Source organism: Fundulus heteroclitus, chromosome 1 (genome assembly GCF_011125445.2).
Source record: "Fundulus heteroclitus isolate FHET01 chromosome 1, MU-UCD_Fhet_4.1, whole genome shotgun sequence".
Classification (NCBI taxonomy): Eukaryota; Metazoa; Chordata; class Actinopteri; order Cyprinodontiformes; family Fundulidae; genus Fundulus; species Fundulus heteroclitus.
The window spans coordinates 17,555,191-17,574,672 of NC_046361.1; the positions used below are offsets into that span (position 1 = coordinate 17,555,191).

General features: G+C 42.3%; 1 protein-coding gene across 4 annotated transcripts in view; it reads right to left on the minus strand.

Annotated features, from left to right (window-relative positions):
• clstn1 (calsyntenin 1) overlaps positions 1–19,482 on the minus strand; it is a 56,868-nt gene that overhangs the window by 28,133 nt on the left and 9,253 nt on the right. For 2 of the 4 annotated variants that reach the window (XM_012850444.3, XM_012850442.3), the window contains exons 2-4: positions 6,259–6,381; positions 1,810–1,839; positions 130–325 (exon numbers count right to left, since the gene is read on the minus strand). In XM_012850444.3, the coding sequence (XP_012705898.2) occupies positions 130–325; positions 1,810–1,839; positions 6,259–6,381 (349 nt within the window). The remainder of the gene's footprint in view (positions 1–129; positions 326–1,809; positions 1,840–6,258; positions 6,382–19,482) is intronic. The other 2 variants (XM_012850443.3, XM_012850445.3) reach the window with 1 other exon arrangement.

Consider the following 19,482-nt stretch of genomic DNA (forward strand, 5'->3'; position numbering starts at 1 on the left):
CAAGTCCAGTTGCTTTGTTTTTTACTTTTCTTTTGGAATTAAAGCCCTAATATAAACAGTCTATTATAACAAGTCACATATCAGTTAAATCAAATAAAGGATCCTCTGAACGGGCTAAGTTTGACTCACTTGTGTGATTTCTTCATGTTGGCTCCATCGGGACCCTCTCCACAGTCGTAGGCCTGGATGGTGAAGGTGTGCTCCTTTTGCAGCTCACAGTCAAGCTTCTCCTTGGTCCTGATGACCCCCTCGCCAGTGGACTTGTCCAGGACCACTGCTTCAAAGGGGACGTTCTGCCCGTGGATCCTGAAGCCGCAAATCTCACCTGAACACGTTGAGAGTCAAAAGACAGCTCGCTCAGAACAGCTGGTAAGAGCGGCATTTGAATTTTTTTTAGATAAAACTAAAAAAAAGAAACAAAAAAAAAATAAAGGGACTGTGTTATCTGGAGGATAAAAAAAAAATCGGATACATCCACGCAAAATAAAATGAGCAGCCACAGATTTTGGGAACCGAGGGAGGGTTGTAGGCTGAGGTGCATGGAGTCTGTGGAGGAAGTCAAACTGCAGATCATGTGGGTGAGTAGTGGGGAGAGGGTTTATCGTTTTATTTTAATTTCCAAGCCACTCGAAAACCAGTGCATCCAGTCATGCAGGCAGAAACTGAAAAAAAAAAAAAAACATGGACAGGCATTTCACAGGAGTACTCAGGATGTTGTAATAAACCAAAGTTGTGGGGGGAAAAAAAAAGCTTAATAAGTACAAAGATAAAGGCATTGAAAGTAAGTAGAACTAGGTTACAACTTACACTACGGATAAACAATATTAACTAAAAATTAAACATAAAGGTGATACAACACCAATACATCAATCAACACCCCCCCACCTCCCAATAAAATCTGTAAAAGAAATATAATTTCAGAAAACACTTCCAGTAAATAGTCTTCCTGTGTAATTCTGCCTGCCTCTCATCCAAAAACAAATCCAGAAATCATACAGAACTAAACCAGCACAACAACAGGATCTGAACAAAAAGCTCTGGATGAGAACTGGGGTTAGAAATATCAACTTGCTCGACATCCACATCAAATGACTGCAGCCATGCTAATGGTGGGGGATTAGTGGCGGAGAGTTAACTCAAAGGAGATCCACCGAAGCGAAGGGATGCAAAAAACAGAAGCTTTGCAGCAGAGAGAGAGAGAGAGAGAGAGTTTGCATTGGTTAACAATCTCAGCAAATTCACAGAAGTCTGCAGGAGTTACTCTCAAGCAACGTAGGAGAGAAACAGTCCAAATCAATAATCTATTAATAATCTATTTTTTGCTTTTATTGGTTGTCTTCATAATTTGGAGTCAACATCCGCTAGGATTGGATTTCTCCATGAACACTTTAAAAAGCTGCCATGTTGCTTTGACTGAATGCGCTGGAAAAATTGCAACAGAATGACAGAGAACTCCTGTTTTCAAGGCGAGCTTTGTTCTCCAGGTGACAGCTGATAAACTGTTAGGGTCTGCAAACTGCAATGGATGTCTCATGCACAGATATTTCTAAGAACAGTCAGCCCCACATCACACTTTTCATCCAGCTTTTTTCAGCTCTTTTAAAAAAACAAAAAAAAAACAACCCCAAGGTGAGGAGAACGAAAACAGCAAAAAAAAAAGAAACCAAACAAACGAGGAGGTCAATTACAGAGCATGAGAGGAGTTTCTGTGTAAAAAGTGGGGATGCTGCTTTTATGTTAGTGGGTTAATAGTAAAAAAAAATAAAAAAAATAAGCACAAGGCAGAAGAAAAAAAAAGCCCACGATCACCTTCTTTAGTGAGGGTCACCTCAAAACTCTCTACATGGAGGGGAGAGGAGATAAACCCAGATAAGAAGAGAGTTAGAAGACACGTTGAGGAAAAGAAGAGACATACTTGAGCTGCAGACTGACACCAAGAAAAGCTCATGATAAGCAGAAGGGTCTCTCCAAATTAAAACCAGCAAGGACCTGTTATTTTATCTTAGTGCGTGATCTTTTTTTTTTAACCTGGAGATGACAATAAGATGACAAACATTATTAGAACAGAGAAGAATCCCACTTTCCAGTAACTGTACGTTCAGAGTCATTGAGGAAAACCTGTCCTTCACACTTTTATATTATATGCAGCAGGCAAGAACAATTTGTTTCTGCTTGTAATAGACAGTCCAGACGATCCTCCACATTCTCAGGGGGGCTGGATCTGATTTTCACCCTCTGGGGAACATATTTCACCTTAGGAAGGACGAGCGGGCTCAGCTAATAGATGGATTGCACATTTGAGGCGTATGCGACGACGCAGCAAGCATGGCCTCTGTGGAAATGGCAGCCCTGCTGTTTAAAACCTGAGAATTTGAAAAACCTCTCAGCAGGGATCTGAGGAGCCATAACGCACTTTAAGAGGAAACGCATCTAGAACTCAAAGTTTATTCACAACTATATACAGGACTGTCTCAGAAAATTTGAATATTGTGATAAAGTTCTTTATTTTCTGTAATGCAATTAAAAAACATGAAATGTCATACATTCTGGATTCATTACTAATCAACTGAAATATCGCAAGCCTTTTATTGTTTTAATATTGCTGATTATGGCGTACAGCTTAAGAAACCCAAATATCCTATCTCAAAATATTAGAATATCGTGAAAAAGTATACTAGTAGGCTATTCAACTAATCACTTGAATCGTCTAATTAACTTGAAACACTGCAGGGTTTCCTGAGCCTTGAAAAACACTCAGCTTGGTTCAGTAAACTAAATCACAAGTATGGTAGTGGTTAAGAGACGACATAAGATTCTCACAGTAACTGGTGTACTGACCATGGCATTACTGTCCTTGATTGGCCTGCCAATTCCCCTGACCTGAACCCCATAGAGAATTTGTGGGGTATTGTGAAGAAGAAGCTGAAAGACACCAGAGCCAACAATGCAAATGAGCTAAAGGCCGCTATTGAAGCATCCTGGGCATCCATAACACCTCAGCAATGCCACAGGCTGATTGCCTCCATGCCACGCCGCATTGATGCAGTAATCTGTGCAAAAGGATTCCCAACCAAGTACTGAGTGCATTCATGGACATTTTCAAATGTTTGATTTTGTTTTGCTGTTATAATTTTTTTACTTGGTCTGAGGAAATATTCTAATATTTTGATATAGGATTTTTGAGTTTTATTCAGCTGTACGCCATAATCAGCGATATTAAAACAATAAAACAATAAAAATGCGATATTTCAGTTGATTTGTAATGAATCCAGAATGTATGACATTTCATGTTTTTTAATTGCATTACAGAAAATAAAGAACTTTATCACAATATTCTAATTTTCTGAGACAGTCCTGTAAATATTCATACCGTGACGGTCAGTGCCAATGTTTATGTTCGCTAAAACCTAATATGCAAACCCGTAAGCAACTTCTCCCCTGCTCAGTATCCCTTAAATCAGTGCCTCAAGTGCTCCTGTCCTGCATGCTTTAGGCGTCTCCTTGCTGCCACGCAGCGGACCTAAACGACTGGATGACTAAAAGGCTTCTGCAGCACTTGATGGAGGTCAGGCAGTCATTTGAATCAGGCGAGCTGGAACAGAGACATCTAAAAACATGCAGGACAGGGGGACATGAGGGCCAGGGCTGGGAAGCACTGCTTTAGAGAAGCAGGGAGATCTAAAGCGTTACCGTCTTGTGTTAGAGCACGACTCAGATGTTTTATTGGATTTCTGTCTGGATCATGGCAGCACGTGAATATGCTTTCATATAAAGCATTACGTTGCAGTTCTGGCTGTTGGATCGTTGTGCTGCTGGAAGGCAGGTCTTGTGCAGCCTCTCGAGGACAGCCCGTTATAAAGCTCATTAGCTTCTCGTAGCAGGATGATCCCGCCACTTCCAGATGTTTGCCATGTCCCCTACTTTTTGCTTGTAGCTGTAAACAGGACGTCTGGGATCTTTTTTCCAACCATGGCTTCCTTCTTTGCCAGAGAGATTTGTGCAGAGCACCGCCAGTAGTCGTCCTGTCGTCAGCTTCTGCTAGCTTAGCCGTGGATCTCTGCAGCTGCCTCTTGGCTTCTTTTCAGTGAGCAGCCATGTTGACGTGCACAAAATGTCACGATCGGACAGAAATGTATGCGGAATAAAAAACAAAAAAAATAAATCGGACTGTACCGTTTAAATGGGAACGTAATCAATTAACCCGATCATAATGTGCGTGTAAATGCACCTGGCTTTATTCGGACTAGAACCAACCTGACATGCGCAGTTATCAAATTTCCCTGAAAAAAAAAAACACAGAAGAAGAACTTCCCTCTTTGCTGAGCGACACAAAATAGCAAACAAAGCAGAATTACACGGGTTTGTTTGAGTGCCCAGGTTGAGCTTGTAAGAGGTTCTAATTATGGTTGAGTTGTTACTAAATAAATAATAATTATGAGCTTTTTTAATGTTTTAAACATAAAGGTTTTATCGACAGTTTTGCTTCCCGACTTATTTCCGCCGCTCAACAAAGCGGAAATACGTCACATTTACGCCGGGCGCACATGCGGATTTGGGTCAGTTTGCCAAATTCTGAATAACTTGATCCTGACCAGCGTTTATATGCATGTTGGTCGGATTATCATTATCATATCAGCATAAACCATTCGGAATACAATTTTATCCTATTGAGCTTAATCCATTCAAAATGTTCCGATTGCCGTGTTTATATGACGCGTTTTTACTCTGATCGGCCCTTTATTCCACTACTTTTGCCCATGTAAACATAGTTAGTGAGCTCCATCCATGTCTTGCAACTGTTTCCACCTCTTTTCATTTGTGATGAATATACTGAACCATTAACAGTTGAAAGCTTAGTATTCATTGTTTTAAAACTCAACGCTGCTTTAAATCTCTCTTCACAAATTCAATGCATGTTTGCGGTTTTCAACCCGGCTAAACGTGGAACAATTCGTGGAGTATGAATGTTTTCATAAGGCGCTGTGTAACCCATACAGCGGCTCTTCTTCTATGGTAAACACCGATTTATTCACTGTGATCTGGCTTGTGCATGTATTTGATTGGGCCTCTGAAAAGCCCGTGGGTCGGCTTAACAGGGAACCCTCTTAGTTGGCACAGATGGAGGGAATCTGGCACGATGGAGCGGCTCACCCCTGCTTCCACGTGAAGCCAGACCGCTCGCTCTATCTCCACACAGAGAGAGAGAGACGGTTCACGGGGACACGCAGTCCGTTCATAAACGCTGCTCATCAAAAGGGGTGCCCCAGTTAAAAGAGGTGGGTGCACCAAGCTGTGCATTCATCGCTAATTTGCTGTGAAGGGAGACGAACATCATGCAGAGAAAACGAGTATTTTATTCTGCTGCTCTCGAGGCTTTTTGTCGAAGCCGGCCATCTTTAAAACGGCAACAACGAGGAGGTCCGCTTCAGAGGAGCTATCCCCTTCATGCTTCCTTTTTTAGGAGAGACTGATGTCAGAAACTAACTCGGGACAAGTAAATGTGAGATTAAAACGATCGTATGAAGAGCAACAAGAGCGGTGATCACAGTGAGCAGCGGATAAAAGACTGTTAGATCATGTGGGGCTTTCAATCCTGACCAAAGTCAACGCTGATGTGATTAAAAACACAGGAGCAAACGCTTTTCTCATTACATCAAACTCGTAAAACTGTGGCTTACCACTGGGAAGAACAAAAAAACACATTTAGATCCGATCAATCAGAAGGGCCAATCTGGTAGTATGGCAGCCAGATGCCCATCAGTATAAAAGGCGAGTCGTTAAAATCCTCTGCTTATGGATGCCTTTGAGTTACCCGTGCGTGCTACCACAGAGTCTTAGACCACAATTAAACCAACGAGGTGAAGCCGAACAGGTCCTGACCTCCTCACTGCTGAGTCAGCTGCTCTTTAAGACGTAAAAATAAATAAATAAATCACACAGTTTATCTCAGATACAATCCTATCACGGGAAGAATTAAAACTTATACATATTGAAACAAGCTGCAGGGAGAAAGGACCTTCATAAATTAACCATGACGCGCTTGAGATTTCAAAGCCGGCCGTCTTTCCCTTTTTTTTATTCGGTGAGAATAATGAGTCTGACGTATGAATAATTCATCGTCTGTCTTTATTTATTAAAACACCGCTGTCTATGACTCACGCGGCAACGGAGGAACGTTGCTTTCTCTTTCGTTCGATCTGAAAGTGACCGGAAAGTGAGCTCAGCTACTGGCGAAGGAGCAGCGGCTTTCTCTCTCACCTGCGTAGCGTAAGGGGGCGTCTTTGTCCAGCGCAATCAGGGGCGGGTCCAGGACGACCTTGTCGTCGTTCTCCGTCACGATCCCGTGGTACGTCGTCTCGATCCAGGGTTTGTGCTTGTTGACTGTGGGGAAGCAGAGAGAGAGAGAAAAGGTCGTCTGAGAACTAAACAAGCAGAGCATCGCTTTGCCTTGGTGGAACATATGCAGATTTATGTGGGGGATCTTTCTTTTTTTTTTTCGTTATCTTCTAAGTTTTCTCTCATGCTGGTGTGACTTTTATCTCCTCCCTCCCCCCTGTGCTGTTCGGATACATTTTTAATGAGGCTGGGGATGCTTTTAATGTTATTTTTAGATGCTCTACAGATGGAGACACAACCTGCAGCAGAAACCACGGACCAATGAGGCTCACTGCAGAACAATTAAAGCAAAACCCCGTCTCCACTTCTATCCTCATCTGCATTACCGCTCAACCCCAAATTGGAGACCACATTATTTCAAGCAGATAACAGCAAAAAGAGTGTCTATTTTAATTTTTTCTACCTGTGTAATGTTCAGACACAGGTCAGCTGACACAGTGCTATCGGATAGATGATCAGGAAGCGGTCAGGCTAATTTGTGCTACAGGAGTCGGGCCGGTTTGGGGTCCCTGTCCGATCCTGCTGCAGCTGGCGGCAGCAGGAAGCGCCGCAGTGAGTGACATATTTGGGCCGGCTTCAGAGAACAGCGGTGATGCAGGAGAAACGCAGCTCTCTTACAGCCATCGGGCGCTCCCTCCACCACGAGGCGGAACGACGGCGTCAATGTGCCGCCTATCTGCAAACGTGACGCTAACGCTGGCTGACAACAGACTGGCAGGGAGAGCTGCGATGACTGAGCTAATCCAGACAGCACAATATTAGGCAAATATGCAATTGTGATAACGCTGTTGTTGAATATTGTGAGGACAATTATTAGAAATCTAAAAAACTGTGTGGGTTTTCCCCCACTTTTTGCGGTCCTGATCCAGTTCCAGTTTGGTTCCTCGGGAAACAACCGCAGCTGCGGCTGCGGAAACACTGCCAGCAAGAACAGAAGTTTGTGTGATCCTTTCTGTTGCTATCCCTCATAAATGATTCAAATACAGCCATGGCTTTCAGTTTTTGACGGTTTATTTGGGCGTTATTCTATTCCATCCTCAAAAAGCTCCTCTGGTTCCTCGTGTTTCTGAGTCGGCATTTTGTTCGCACCAGTCAACCTAGCTAAACTGTTGTGGTGATTTTATTGTGAAATTCACCAGCACTTTATCCTGTCTAGAGCCCGACGTTTCCTGTTTGGCTCGTGATATTCAGGAGCTTGATCCGGGGTCCGCTGCGGCGTTCAGTCAAACTTCCTTCTTGCGGACCCGTAGTCGAATGCGACTGACGTGAGTGCACACACGGATTTTTAATTATTTGGGTTCCTTGCAGCGGCACAGCCGTATCAGGACCACATTCAATCTGAGCCCGGGGTAAATTATTGCAGAAAGGAGTGGATAGGCTGTAAATAAAGAGCCTGCAAAAACTAGACTGTAAGGATGGATGGACAGAAAGATGGCAGGATGATGGATAAACTAATGGATGGACTGAAAAACAAGGAATGTTGTAGAATTTGTGAAGTTGACCAAAGCTGGATCACCATTTTATGCTTCATCCAGACCTTCTGTAATATTCTGAGTTCTGTTCTGGTTTATGTTAGTTTTTAGTTTTCCTTCTCTCTCCTGTCTTTTATTATCTGGCTGTTTTTGAGTTCTGTCTTGTCTGGATTCTTGTTTAGATTCTTGTTTACTGTTTTAGTTTATCCTGTTATGTCTTTAGAAGCTTCTTAGTTTAGCTTTGTTTTTTTTTTTGTTCTGTTCTTGTTTTGAGCCTCAGCACTGATGTCTGGTCTAATTACTTACTCTGCACACCTGCCTAACTCCACCCCTGCTGCAATCACCTCTCACCGGCTTCACCTGATTCCACCTCCATATAAACTGCTGAGACCAGACATCAGTGCCAGGTCGTCTTGTTGAGTGTAGGTGAGTCTCCTCTTGCAAGTTTTGTTATGTTTTGCTTTGGATTTTGAACCACCTTATCTCCAGAAACCTGTGCCATCCCGTTCTGTCTGTTCCTGCCTGGTCTGCCCCGAGAATCCGTCCGCTTCAGTGCCGTCTTTTGGATTGACGGTCCTTTTTTTTTTTTTTCCCCTGTTTTGCTTTTTGTTAATAAAAGAAGATCAAACTGAACCTCTACTGGTCTGGCTGAATTCTGGGTCCGCTTTCTCTGTTCATTACACCTTCACAGTAAAAGACGGGCCTTATTGGCTCCATTGTCTGCCTATATGACCAGACTTGAGCACATCATGGTGCTGTAACATTGAGCATAAAGAAGTAGGACTTCCAAAGCAACACGCTCAGTTTTCAAAGCGGGGTGGCTGGGTTGGGATGACTCTGTCTGGACCCCAGTCACTGAAACATTACGAGCCAAATCAACGAGGCTATTGTTAGCATGTCACAGATCCACCTGGCAAAGACTGTTAGAAATTCACACTTTGTAAAATGGTTATAGCAAATATTTGTTTTAGGTGAAATGATTTCAGAAGATTAGTCGTTTTGTCGGGCCCACGGTTTCTATTTTCCATATCGGACAATTTCTTTACTGAATTAAAACTTGGGCGGGGGTGGGAGACATTATTTTTCCCCATGCATCCAGATCAGATCAACAAAACACCAACTAGAACTACAAGCTACTCGGATCAGGAATAACACAAAAGTCTGCTTCACTCTTTAGAATATTACATTAAAAAATAACTAGCACTAGAAGCTATTTAATTTAAGCCAGAGAAGAACGCTGACCGGTCCTACTGAATTCATGGAGCACGCGATGTTCCCCTTTGAAATGATTCAATGTGACTCAACCAGCCATTGATGGCAACAACCTGCTGCTGCAGCCGACACAATCAATGGCAGGAAGTGATCGACCGCAGCACAATGTTGCCAAATGTTACGTCGGCTGCAGCTCCGTGACATAATCCATCCCAAGTTCAAAATGTCTTTCATTATCTACCAGAAGTTAAATCTTTTTCATCAAGCGAAAAGATGCTTGGGCTCCGAGATGTTCTGAAGTGCCTTTCAAAGACTTTTTTCTTGCAGATAAGAAATCAGAACGATAACTTGACAAACGACTTAAGCATCAATTATTACATTCATGAGTCCCCCCCCCATTATAGATGGCTTATATAAAGAGTTTATTGTTATTCTGAGGATCAGGAAAGCTACTTAAAACCATGTTTCAATAACGGCTCCGTCCACAGAGGAAGACGAGCTGTAACAACACGTCCCAGAACGTTCAAACTTCATTTATCGTGACCTTAAGAGTTTTTATCACACAAGCTGCTACGTTTGTTGCCAGCAGCGAAGCCGTAGGTCCGTTAGCCACTTTTTCTGAGGCTGTCGGATTAAACAAAGGAACCAGAAGCTTTTGCTGTTGAGCGTGTCATCTGTTAAAGTTATGTACTCTGACATATCAAAAAGGATTGGATTCGTTTTCTTTCTTCAAGTGATCAAGTAGCTCAATTTCACTTTCTTTCCTCTCTCATTTTTTTTTTTTTTTTTACAAGTGCGTGTCTTTACTCAACCCAGCCCGCTGTAAACTAACTAAAACAAAGACTCTGTGAGGGTCAGAGAGGTTAATCCAAACTGAATAACTCTTTTTGTTTCTTTTGGTGAGTGCCTCATTTTGCAACGAGTGCACACGCATTGAATAACAAGACATTTTAAGTCCTATGGCCTAAATCTTTGCTGCACATTGGGCTTCAAACACAAAGAAGGTCGTAGAAACAACTATGCATTTAGGAAGGATGCAGATGTTCTCGGATGGCATCAAACATCCCCTTGGATCGACCGCAGTTGTGTGATCACATAATGCGGTGTGATTATCAATGATTGCACCATCAGTGAAAGTCAATTACAACGTACTTGAAATGGATTGGCACGAGCCACACCTGACAATGAAACTGCATCATGAAGATGAGAGAAAGCAGTTACAAGGCGATTGAAACTAGCAGGTACTCTCTGCTTTTTATTTTTTACACTGTAATAATAAAGAACCTGCAAAATAACATATTGACATCACACAGTTGGGTTGCAAAATAAAAAGGACATACTAGACAAAAGAGGAGCGCCCGAAAGCCTGTGGCAGTCAAACTAGAAAGATTATCTAATCGCTGAATAATCGACTTAAAACCATTGTGATCAAACTAGTTTTCACTTCATGTCAGACAATATTAAAAACACACACTTCAGAGCCAAATTGAGACTTTATTATTTTTATGACAGGTCTGCTTAAATCCCAAAGACAGGATTCAAACAGGCAGGATTTAAATATCAGGGGCGCTTAATATGAAAATGTTGTGGTGCTTGCGAGTGATTTGGAATTGATCAAGTCCAATAAATGACTTTGCTAAGTGACTCGTGAGCTGAAGTGAGGTGGATGTGCTTAGACAGCTTGCCTGGGCCAGACCGCTGCACTAATCAGCTTTAGTTTGCACAGTTCCCCTGAGCTGGGTCACATGTGGGCCTCTGGTTGGACCACGAGTCGCGCGTGGCTTTCATCTTCAAGCTTTGGAGAAGCGGGACTGCTCCTGAAGAGCGGTTACTGCACATTTTTAGTAAAGTATTTACTGCTGGTGTTTCTATTGAGATCGTGCTTTAAATATATGGCAGTATATATGGATGGATGGATTGAAGAAAGGTTCACTGACCAAATCAGGGGTGTTTTCAGGGTCACTGGGCCCAAAGCTGTTTCATTTTCAGGAGACAGCAACCCAGCTTTTAAGGAATCTAAAAATGAAAATGATATTGAACATGCCGTACCAGTTCTCTGTCTTGGCTGGGTTTTGATCAACGTACATTATTGTGAATAACAAAAAAAAGAGGTTTACAACAATTTTACTTGGTTTTCATTTTTTTGTTCGATGAAATAACATTTTTGCTGGGAAGGATAATGAGAGTTTATGGAAAATCCTTAATCTGAATTTCTGCTCCTTCCGTCTGGCAAAAGTTGTTCTTAAACTCAGAGAAACTATGTTTACTATGGTTGACATTTCAAAAAGTAGAACCTGGTATAAAGTGGATTTTCTTAAATCTCAGACAAATGGTAAGATCGTACAAATACATTTATTCGATTTAATCATGATGAGAGCTTTCCGAACAGTTGAATAAAACGGACTCTAAATATGTTCAGGCCTTCATGAGCCTGTTTTACTGCAGATCTTTCCAGCCCTTCATTCCTCCTGTGAAGAAACTGTTTTCATTTGGCGGCCTAATCAAAATAGTTAATAAATAAAACAGTCTGTTGTTCTCTACTGGACATGTGCAGCCTTGAATACTGAACATTTTCTGTAGAGAAAAAGCTGTTTTAACTTGTGGGATTAAAATATAACCAAACGCCTCGTCCTGAAGCTTTCTTGGACCCTCATTTTGTTTCCTGTTATCACTGATAACATTTTAGTTATTAAGAAGTGTATGCATAAAACGGTATCCTTGTTTAATAACTTAGGTTTATATATTACATATTAAACATATCATTCAAAAAAATAAAACTGTAAACCAATTAATCCTACACTTATAATTAGTTGTTATGATCTATTATTAGCACTGCACCTTTAAGACATGCCTGTTTATAATCAGGGAGGGTCACTTTTTTATTAAGAATTTGACCAGCGGCAGGAATAAGAAACGTTGTGATCTGAAAGTCCTGTCAATGTCTTTAGCTTATTTTTAGGAATAAATGCTTTCATTTTCACTGAACTGAGGACCATATGGCCTATTTTTGATGCAAATCCAGCTAGAAGCTCAGAGAAGTGGTTCCTACTGGTTTGTATATCACAGCCAGAGCATTTTAAGTCCAGCTGAAAGTCCCTCTGCTCTCCGTTCCTCATCATGACCCTGGTGATGCTCATCAGAGTTAACCTCCACCTCATGTCCTGCTGGTTGGATACAAGTGATTAGCAGTAGGTTACATTTAGTCCAGGTTTCCCCTCTGACTTCAGCCTAGAGCTGGGTATCATCTAGGATGAGCCGATTCCATAAGATTCTCATTATAGCTCAGCTTGATTTGATTTGATTCCAATATCAATATTTATTCCTTTCAAACTAATGCTCAAAGTCATTCAATCAACAAAACCAGCCAAATATTATATTTATGTTCAATTTATTGAACTTGTTATATTAACAGGAAAATAAAGTGCATTTGGTTGAATGCATTTAACGTATCACAGAAACCAAAAATGTGCCCAAAGGTCTGATTTTAGGGACAAATGCGCTTCTAATATCCTGTCGGCCGTTCCGCAAATTTGTCTCACTTGCACTTCCTCGCTGTGAACAGTAATGGCGCGATGTAATACCGCCCCCTAGTGGTTGGGAGATATATCGATGTTGAAAGCCATAATATCCATAAATTGTTTTTAAAAATATCAATATTAATGTTTGTATCGATTTTTATGCACGGGCCTACTTCAGCCTGGGTTATGACTCCCACTTGTTCCTGCGCGCGGTGCACCAGGCTCACTGTGACCGCCAGTCCGTCCACGCCTGTGCCCAAATAAATTATGGTAGCGACTATATAGAACACAATAACTAATCTGATAGTTGTTAAATAAAATAATTAAATCTAATGCCCCATTTTTTGGTCTTTTTAACAGGCATATATATGTCTTGTGTCGTTAGATCCTGGGAGAAGCACAAACATCAGCCCAGTTCTAACGATGGGGCTGGAGCAAAGATCTTAAAGCCCAAACCTAAACGAAGGAATCTTCCATCAACTTAGCTTTGTGAGGCAAGCAAAGTCTGACACACGTGACTAGTTCCCAACAATGGCCTGAGATCGGCAGCCCAGATCCACTGAAACAAGAGTCAGCGCAGCTCCGTTCACAGATGGCGAAACTGTGGGAGAATGTGAAGCAAGCAAGCGTCAGCAGGAGAAACAAAAGAGGCGAACCCACACAACAAGTGACACATCCAAAAGCTCAGCTACAGCGCTGCCGCGCGCTGCTGGTGACATCCCAAAGCCTGCCTCCCTCCTGTGCGTACGGTAAATAAAATGAATCCTGCAACATTTCTTCTAAAGCGTGGAAGTCATTGTTGTGAAATGACCAACTCTGACGAGACAGCTTCATGACAGCAAGCCTCCAGTGAATAGAGAAAACGTTGGTTGTTATTGCTCGTTCACACGTAAAAAACAAAAGATGCAGTTTATTTAGATATTATTCTGTGTCTCCTATAAATCCTATTTAAGTCATTACATGTGAGCAAAAGGGAGGGAACAGTCATACAGAAGGGTAATACTTATGAAGTAAGCATGAATTAAGATTAGAGAAGACAGTTTTGAAGCAATGCACTCTGGGAGGGAACTACATTTCACTTGGAGGAATCCAGCACTCAGAAACTAAGTGTAAAAACCCAATGTGACCCAGCTTGTAATACCGTCGTTACCGAAACCTGCAAATTAGGATGCATTCACATCGGTGGGCTACTGAGTCCTGCACCAGAGTCCTGGCCAATCGTGTTACCCAGCAAACGACGCCAGCAGCATTTAACCCTAAAACAAATGCCGCTTCATCCACTCGCAGGGAGGCGAACAACGGCCAGCACACAAAACAAGGGAGCCCCCTGCCAGGTTTTTATTGTACGCACGCGGGGGGAGAAGGTTTGATAATAAAACAAGCGTACAAAAGCACGCCGACATGATAAACAAATGTTGACTTTAGGAGGCTTAAACCTGCTTCAAAGAGAGGAGGAGCTTTAACAGCTGGTAAAGTGCCTTGCCTGTGAGTGTTGGTGCCAAAGTGACCAGCTCTGCCATCTGGAGACGGCCCTTTTCACGACAGGGCGGCTTTTTATGAGATTCCTCCTGTGTGCGACAAATGACTCGCCCACTATAAACACTCTGACTGTGATTAGTGATGCCCTGATCCGTGGGACGGGGGTCGAAATCGGGCGGATCTGATCGGCGCCGGTCAGATAGAGCAACATCAGATTATTGTTTGTTCATTAAATGCATCAAAACTGACAACCTGGACTTCTTCTGGCCTGTAAATGCATCGACCACCAGCATGTGCTTTGATGCTTCCTTTTTGAGTTTAATTTAATAAATAAAAGAAGGATTCCCTCCATCAGTGTACCCACAGGACATTTTGTTCGACTGGGGTCAATATTTGTTGCATTTAATTATTCAGTTTTTAAAGTTGGACTTTTTTTTTAAGGTTTATGAGTAAAATATACTCAGCCTGATTTTTACAGTGAGATTTGGTGACTTTACTTGCAAAGTCTAACCATAAATAAGCAACTCTGCAGATTAGTCAACGTTGCTAAATTTGAATTGTTTGAATTGTAAACAAGGATTCAATGATGGACTGACTGAATTATTTGGAGATTTTATACTAATTAGTTTGTATGCATGAAAGCCTCAATTTACAGAATAAATAACGAGACCATATTTCCAAAGCTTCTGTCAATAATCTATACTTTGCCAGGACGGGCTGTCTAGATCTTTCTGAAAGCTTTAATTAAATTCTGCATGACAGCTAATTACAAAACCTTTACAAAGAAAATTCCTGCGCTTTAAATCTTTACCGATCGACACTTGTCAAACAGGGACTGCAATACCCTATCACAGTTTGCAATCTCTGATACTATGTGAAAAAGGCAAAGTGCACTTTGCAGTGAATGTAGTAATGCTCCAAACATTCACACGGACACAAAGGGAGAGCGCCTTGTCCGTCACTCAACGCTAACCTATACAGTTTGACCTATTAACCGTGTGAAACGCTTCCTGTGACAATGTTAAAGACACAATAGGTCTTGGTAATCCTGAGATTCAAAAGGCCGCCGGCTCAGTGACTCCCCGTCTAAACCACTGCTGTGTACCTCTGTGCCGTGGAGCACAGACAGAGGCCTGCAAAGTCCTTTAGCTTATTTCATGATGGATCAGCACAGAATTAGGTGTTGGTGATGTAAATATATTACAAAAGAATAAAAAAAAAAGAAACTGAAGAAGACTGGTATGTGCATATGCATCCACCACCTATGCTATGAGGCCCCATAATTAGTCATATAAAGTCCACCTGTGTGCGATCTAAGCACCACATGGTCTGCTGATATAAACAGGACTTTTCTGAAAGACCCCAGAAGCTGCAGCACCACGAAGCCAGAGGCATCCCACCATGGAGACCAAGGAGCTCTACAAACAAGTCAGGGACAAAGATGCTGAGAAGAACAAGTCAGGGTGGAGTCATAGAAGATATCCAAATATTTGATGTTCCCTCGGAGCACCATCAGATCTATCATGTTTGAATGTAAAGCGCCTGGTACTGCAACAAACCTGAAGAGCCCTACTGCAGAGACTGGAGGGTCTGTCCATGGGACCACAATAAGCCGTACACGCCTTAGAGCTGGTCCTTTATGGAAGAGAGAAGCCAGAGAAAGCATCACTAAAACTAAAGTGTGCCTGCAGATGTTCTCGGATGGCATCAAACATCCCCTTGGATCGACCGCAGTTGTGTGAATCACATAATGCAGAGTAATTATCAATGATTGCACCATCAGTGAAAGTCAATTACAACATACTTGAAATGGATTGGCACGAGCCACACCTGACAATGAAACTGCATCGTGAAGATGAGAGAAAGCAGTTGAGAAGCTATTGAAACTAGCAGGTACTCTCTGCTTTTTTATAATAATGTTAAAGTACATATAGCAGGGTGCTTGCTCTTTTTCCAAATTAAAATTCCAGACTTTTTCCAGACTTTTTTAAAACTGATATTTTTTTTCTCAAGACCTTAACTTTATGTACTTGTATACTTGTGTGCCTGCTGCCTACTTCATTGGTTGAGATTGTACAAACTGTTTATTAGAAATGTTAATTTTTATAGGCTAGTATTCAATGAACAAATGCATTATTCACAGTAAATTATGCTTTTACTGATGAAAACGTTTCAAAACATGAAAAATCACAAGTACATGAATTTCACATCAAACAAGTGTTTGATTCCATTAGGCTAATACAGTACGTGACCAGTTAGTAAAATTATAGTTTTATAGCCTACCTTCCTATTTCTCATTTCACAATGCCTTTAAGCATTCTGTAAAATTTTACCATACATTTTTTCCCCATACTTTATTAAGACTTTCACACAAAATTCAAGACTTTTCAAGGTCTGGAAAACAGTGTTTCAAAATTCCATACTTAAGACTTTCAAGACTTGAGCAAGAACCCTGTATAGGCAACCTTTATTTAAAGGCGTTGGAATGGCCTAGTCAAAGTCCAGATCCCAAGTCAACTGAGAATGTGAGGTTAGACTTGAAAAACGTTGTTCACAAGCGAAAAGCATTCACCATGAAGGACCTGGAGCGGTTTTACCTTGAAGAATGAGCAAAAAACCCCAGTGGCAAGATGTGGCACAAAAGCTGTATGTAAATGAAACGGTGCAAACTCTCAAATCAGTTTTAATCTCAGCTCGTGGGGCAATAAAAGGCAGGAAAAAAAAATGTCAAGGGGAACGATTACTTCTGCAAGGCCCTGTATCATTAAACAACAACTCCAATAACACGTGGCAGAACATTAGGACCATTTCCCTAAGAGACAATAAACAAAGGCCTTATCCTGAGCTAAAGGGTTTTCCACACATCCATTAGCAGCGTGAGCCCGAGCGCTCGTCCTGATGAATAAAACACGTCACATCAGTCGGGCCGCGGGGCTGCAGTTCGCTCAGGAGAAATAACCCAGCCGTCCACGCCGCAGCAGTGGCCTGTGATTATCTGATGAGGGTTTATGATACCAGCAAACCACAGAGGGCTTGTTGTGTGATAATGATGCTGCAGTCCCGTGGTCTCGGCTGCGCTGCGGCTCCGCTTCGTTAGTTTAGCCCAAGGGTTACGGCAGCGGTCCGCGAATCATCACAACACAGGTACAGCTCTAACGCATGTTATATGAGGAGCCCGCACAGCGATCTGGTGGAAAGGAACGAACAAGCGGCGCTCTGAGTTTTTGCTCGCAGCGGTCGTGGCTGTTTCGATTGAATTTTACCCTGTGATTGAGGGAAAGTCCCGCTGACAGCAGGCAGAGAAAATGCATGTCTGCGAGGCCAAACGGCGGCTCTCTGGGGTACACACACACGTAGGAAACTTAAAATGACAAACTTCCTCGTGTTTTAGGTGATAGACAAACTTTAAGGAAGCCCATTATTGTGAGGTAGAAGGCAAACTTTACATGGATCTTCATTTATTTTAGAGATTAAAAAGAACAAACACCTACATGTTGTGTTTCAACCGGCTTTGCACAAGTATGGACCACCGATCCTACCGTCCACTGCCACAGATCGCGTTGCGCGTTGTCCTGCTGGAAGGCGCACCTCAGCTGCAGGGCCAAGTCTTTCCCAGCCTCTGGCAGGTCTTCCCTCCCTGACAATCGCTTCGTCTACCCTCCCATCAACTCTGACCTGCTCGGGGAAAAGCATCCCTACAAGATGATGCAGCCGCCATCATGTTCGGGAGGCTGATGAAACCCCAATGATTAGAGTTTGTGGTTGTTACTGGTGTTGCACCGATACCGATACCAGTATCGGCCGGGGCGCCGATCCCGCACTAAAATGGTGGTATCGGTATCGGCGAGTACCAACAAATAGGTCACAGATACCATTTTGATGTTTGTATGTCACTTGAACGCAGCCTTCTCTCTCCCGACACTCACTAGTTCTACTTGATTCACTTTGTATTAGTCTTTTTCCTGCTTTAATAAGGTAGCAGCTTGACAAAGCCATGATAGCAATTATTTTACGTCCAAGTAGTATGCTGTTCTTCATATATACACACACATAAATTTCAAAGTAATGGTATCGGTATCGGCCGATACTGCACAGCCAGGTATCGTATCGGGGCCAGAAAAATGGCATCGGCGCAACACTAGTTGTTACTGAACAAAAACTGAAAAAAAGTAAGAATTACAAACATTCAGTGTTGTAGTACTCAAGTCCGAGACTCGAACTCGAGTCCGAGTCATTAGCTAAATTTAGAGACTCGTGACTTGACTTGGACTTGAGCACTGATGACTCAAACTTGGACTCGGACTCCTACATTCAGATCATTCTGACTCGGAAATTGAGAAAAAGACTCGACTTTTTTTTTTATATCATTAGGCTATAATTTTAATATGTCATTAGAATATTATATGCTGTTTTTTTTTTAGTTTAAAAACATGTAGGCTATGCTTACATTAGTGTGGAACTTGGACTCAACTTGATCAATAAGGACTTGACTCGGACTCGACTCGGATTTTCTTTTAATGACTTGGACTTGACTCGGACTTGAACACTGGAGACTCGAACCTGGACTCGGACTCGAGGCATAGTGACTTGACTACAACACTGCAAACATTTAAGGGTTGTGAAGGCCTTGTGTTTTACTGTTTCAGTATATAATAAGCCCTAATGTGTGCAGCTAAACTTACATCAAACATCCTGAATAATCATTTTATTCTCTGAGGTAAATGTTTGATTACAAGCATTGTTAATAAATGAAGGAGTAGCATTAAAAACGGCTAAGTGAAGGCAGTGTTAGTGGCAGCGGGCTCTCCAGAGTAGGCTGACAGCCTCATGGTTTGAGGCTAAATAAAGCCCCTCTGTTGCCTGGTTGTTCATACTTGTCTTATTAGCTGGAGCGGCACACTCAGCAGCCCGGGTTTATCGGCGCTCAGACTAAAAACGTCAGACTTTCAAGTGTTTCCAGGGCTGTCTGGGACATTTTGAGTGCAAAAAAATAAAGCTAAAAAAGGAAAGCGAAGGACTCTTGAATATTTAAGAACGGGGTTTAGCGGGAGCAAACAGGTGTACTTTCAACAAGAACAGCACGATGCCTTCTGGCCTCTTTTTTTTTAAGTCAGCAAAGACAAACGGGTGCTGCGGCTGAAATGGTGAAGGTCTGCGGCACGTGTAAATTTGTTGAAAAAAATTAAATTATGCAGAGAAGCCGGAGCAGGAATGAATCGATGAACAATCTGCTCCGGGTCCCAAACAGCAGGCACACCTCTCCGTTTGTCAGCTCGTTGACGCCAGTCGCTTCCATCACAGACCGGGGACTGTTCTCCGAGGCCCAAGAGCCCCGAAAGAGGAAAGCCGGGGGGCAACGGGGGGCCCACACTCCCAAAACACACAACTCAAGACAGGAAAAGCTT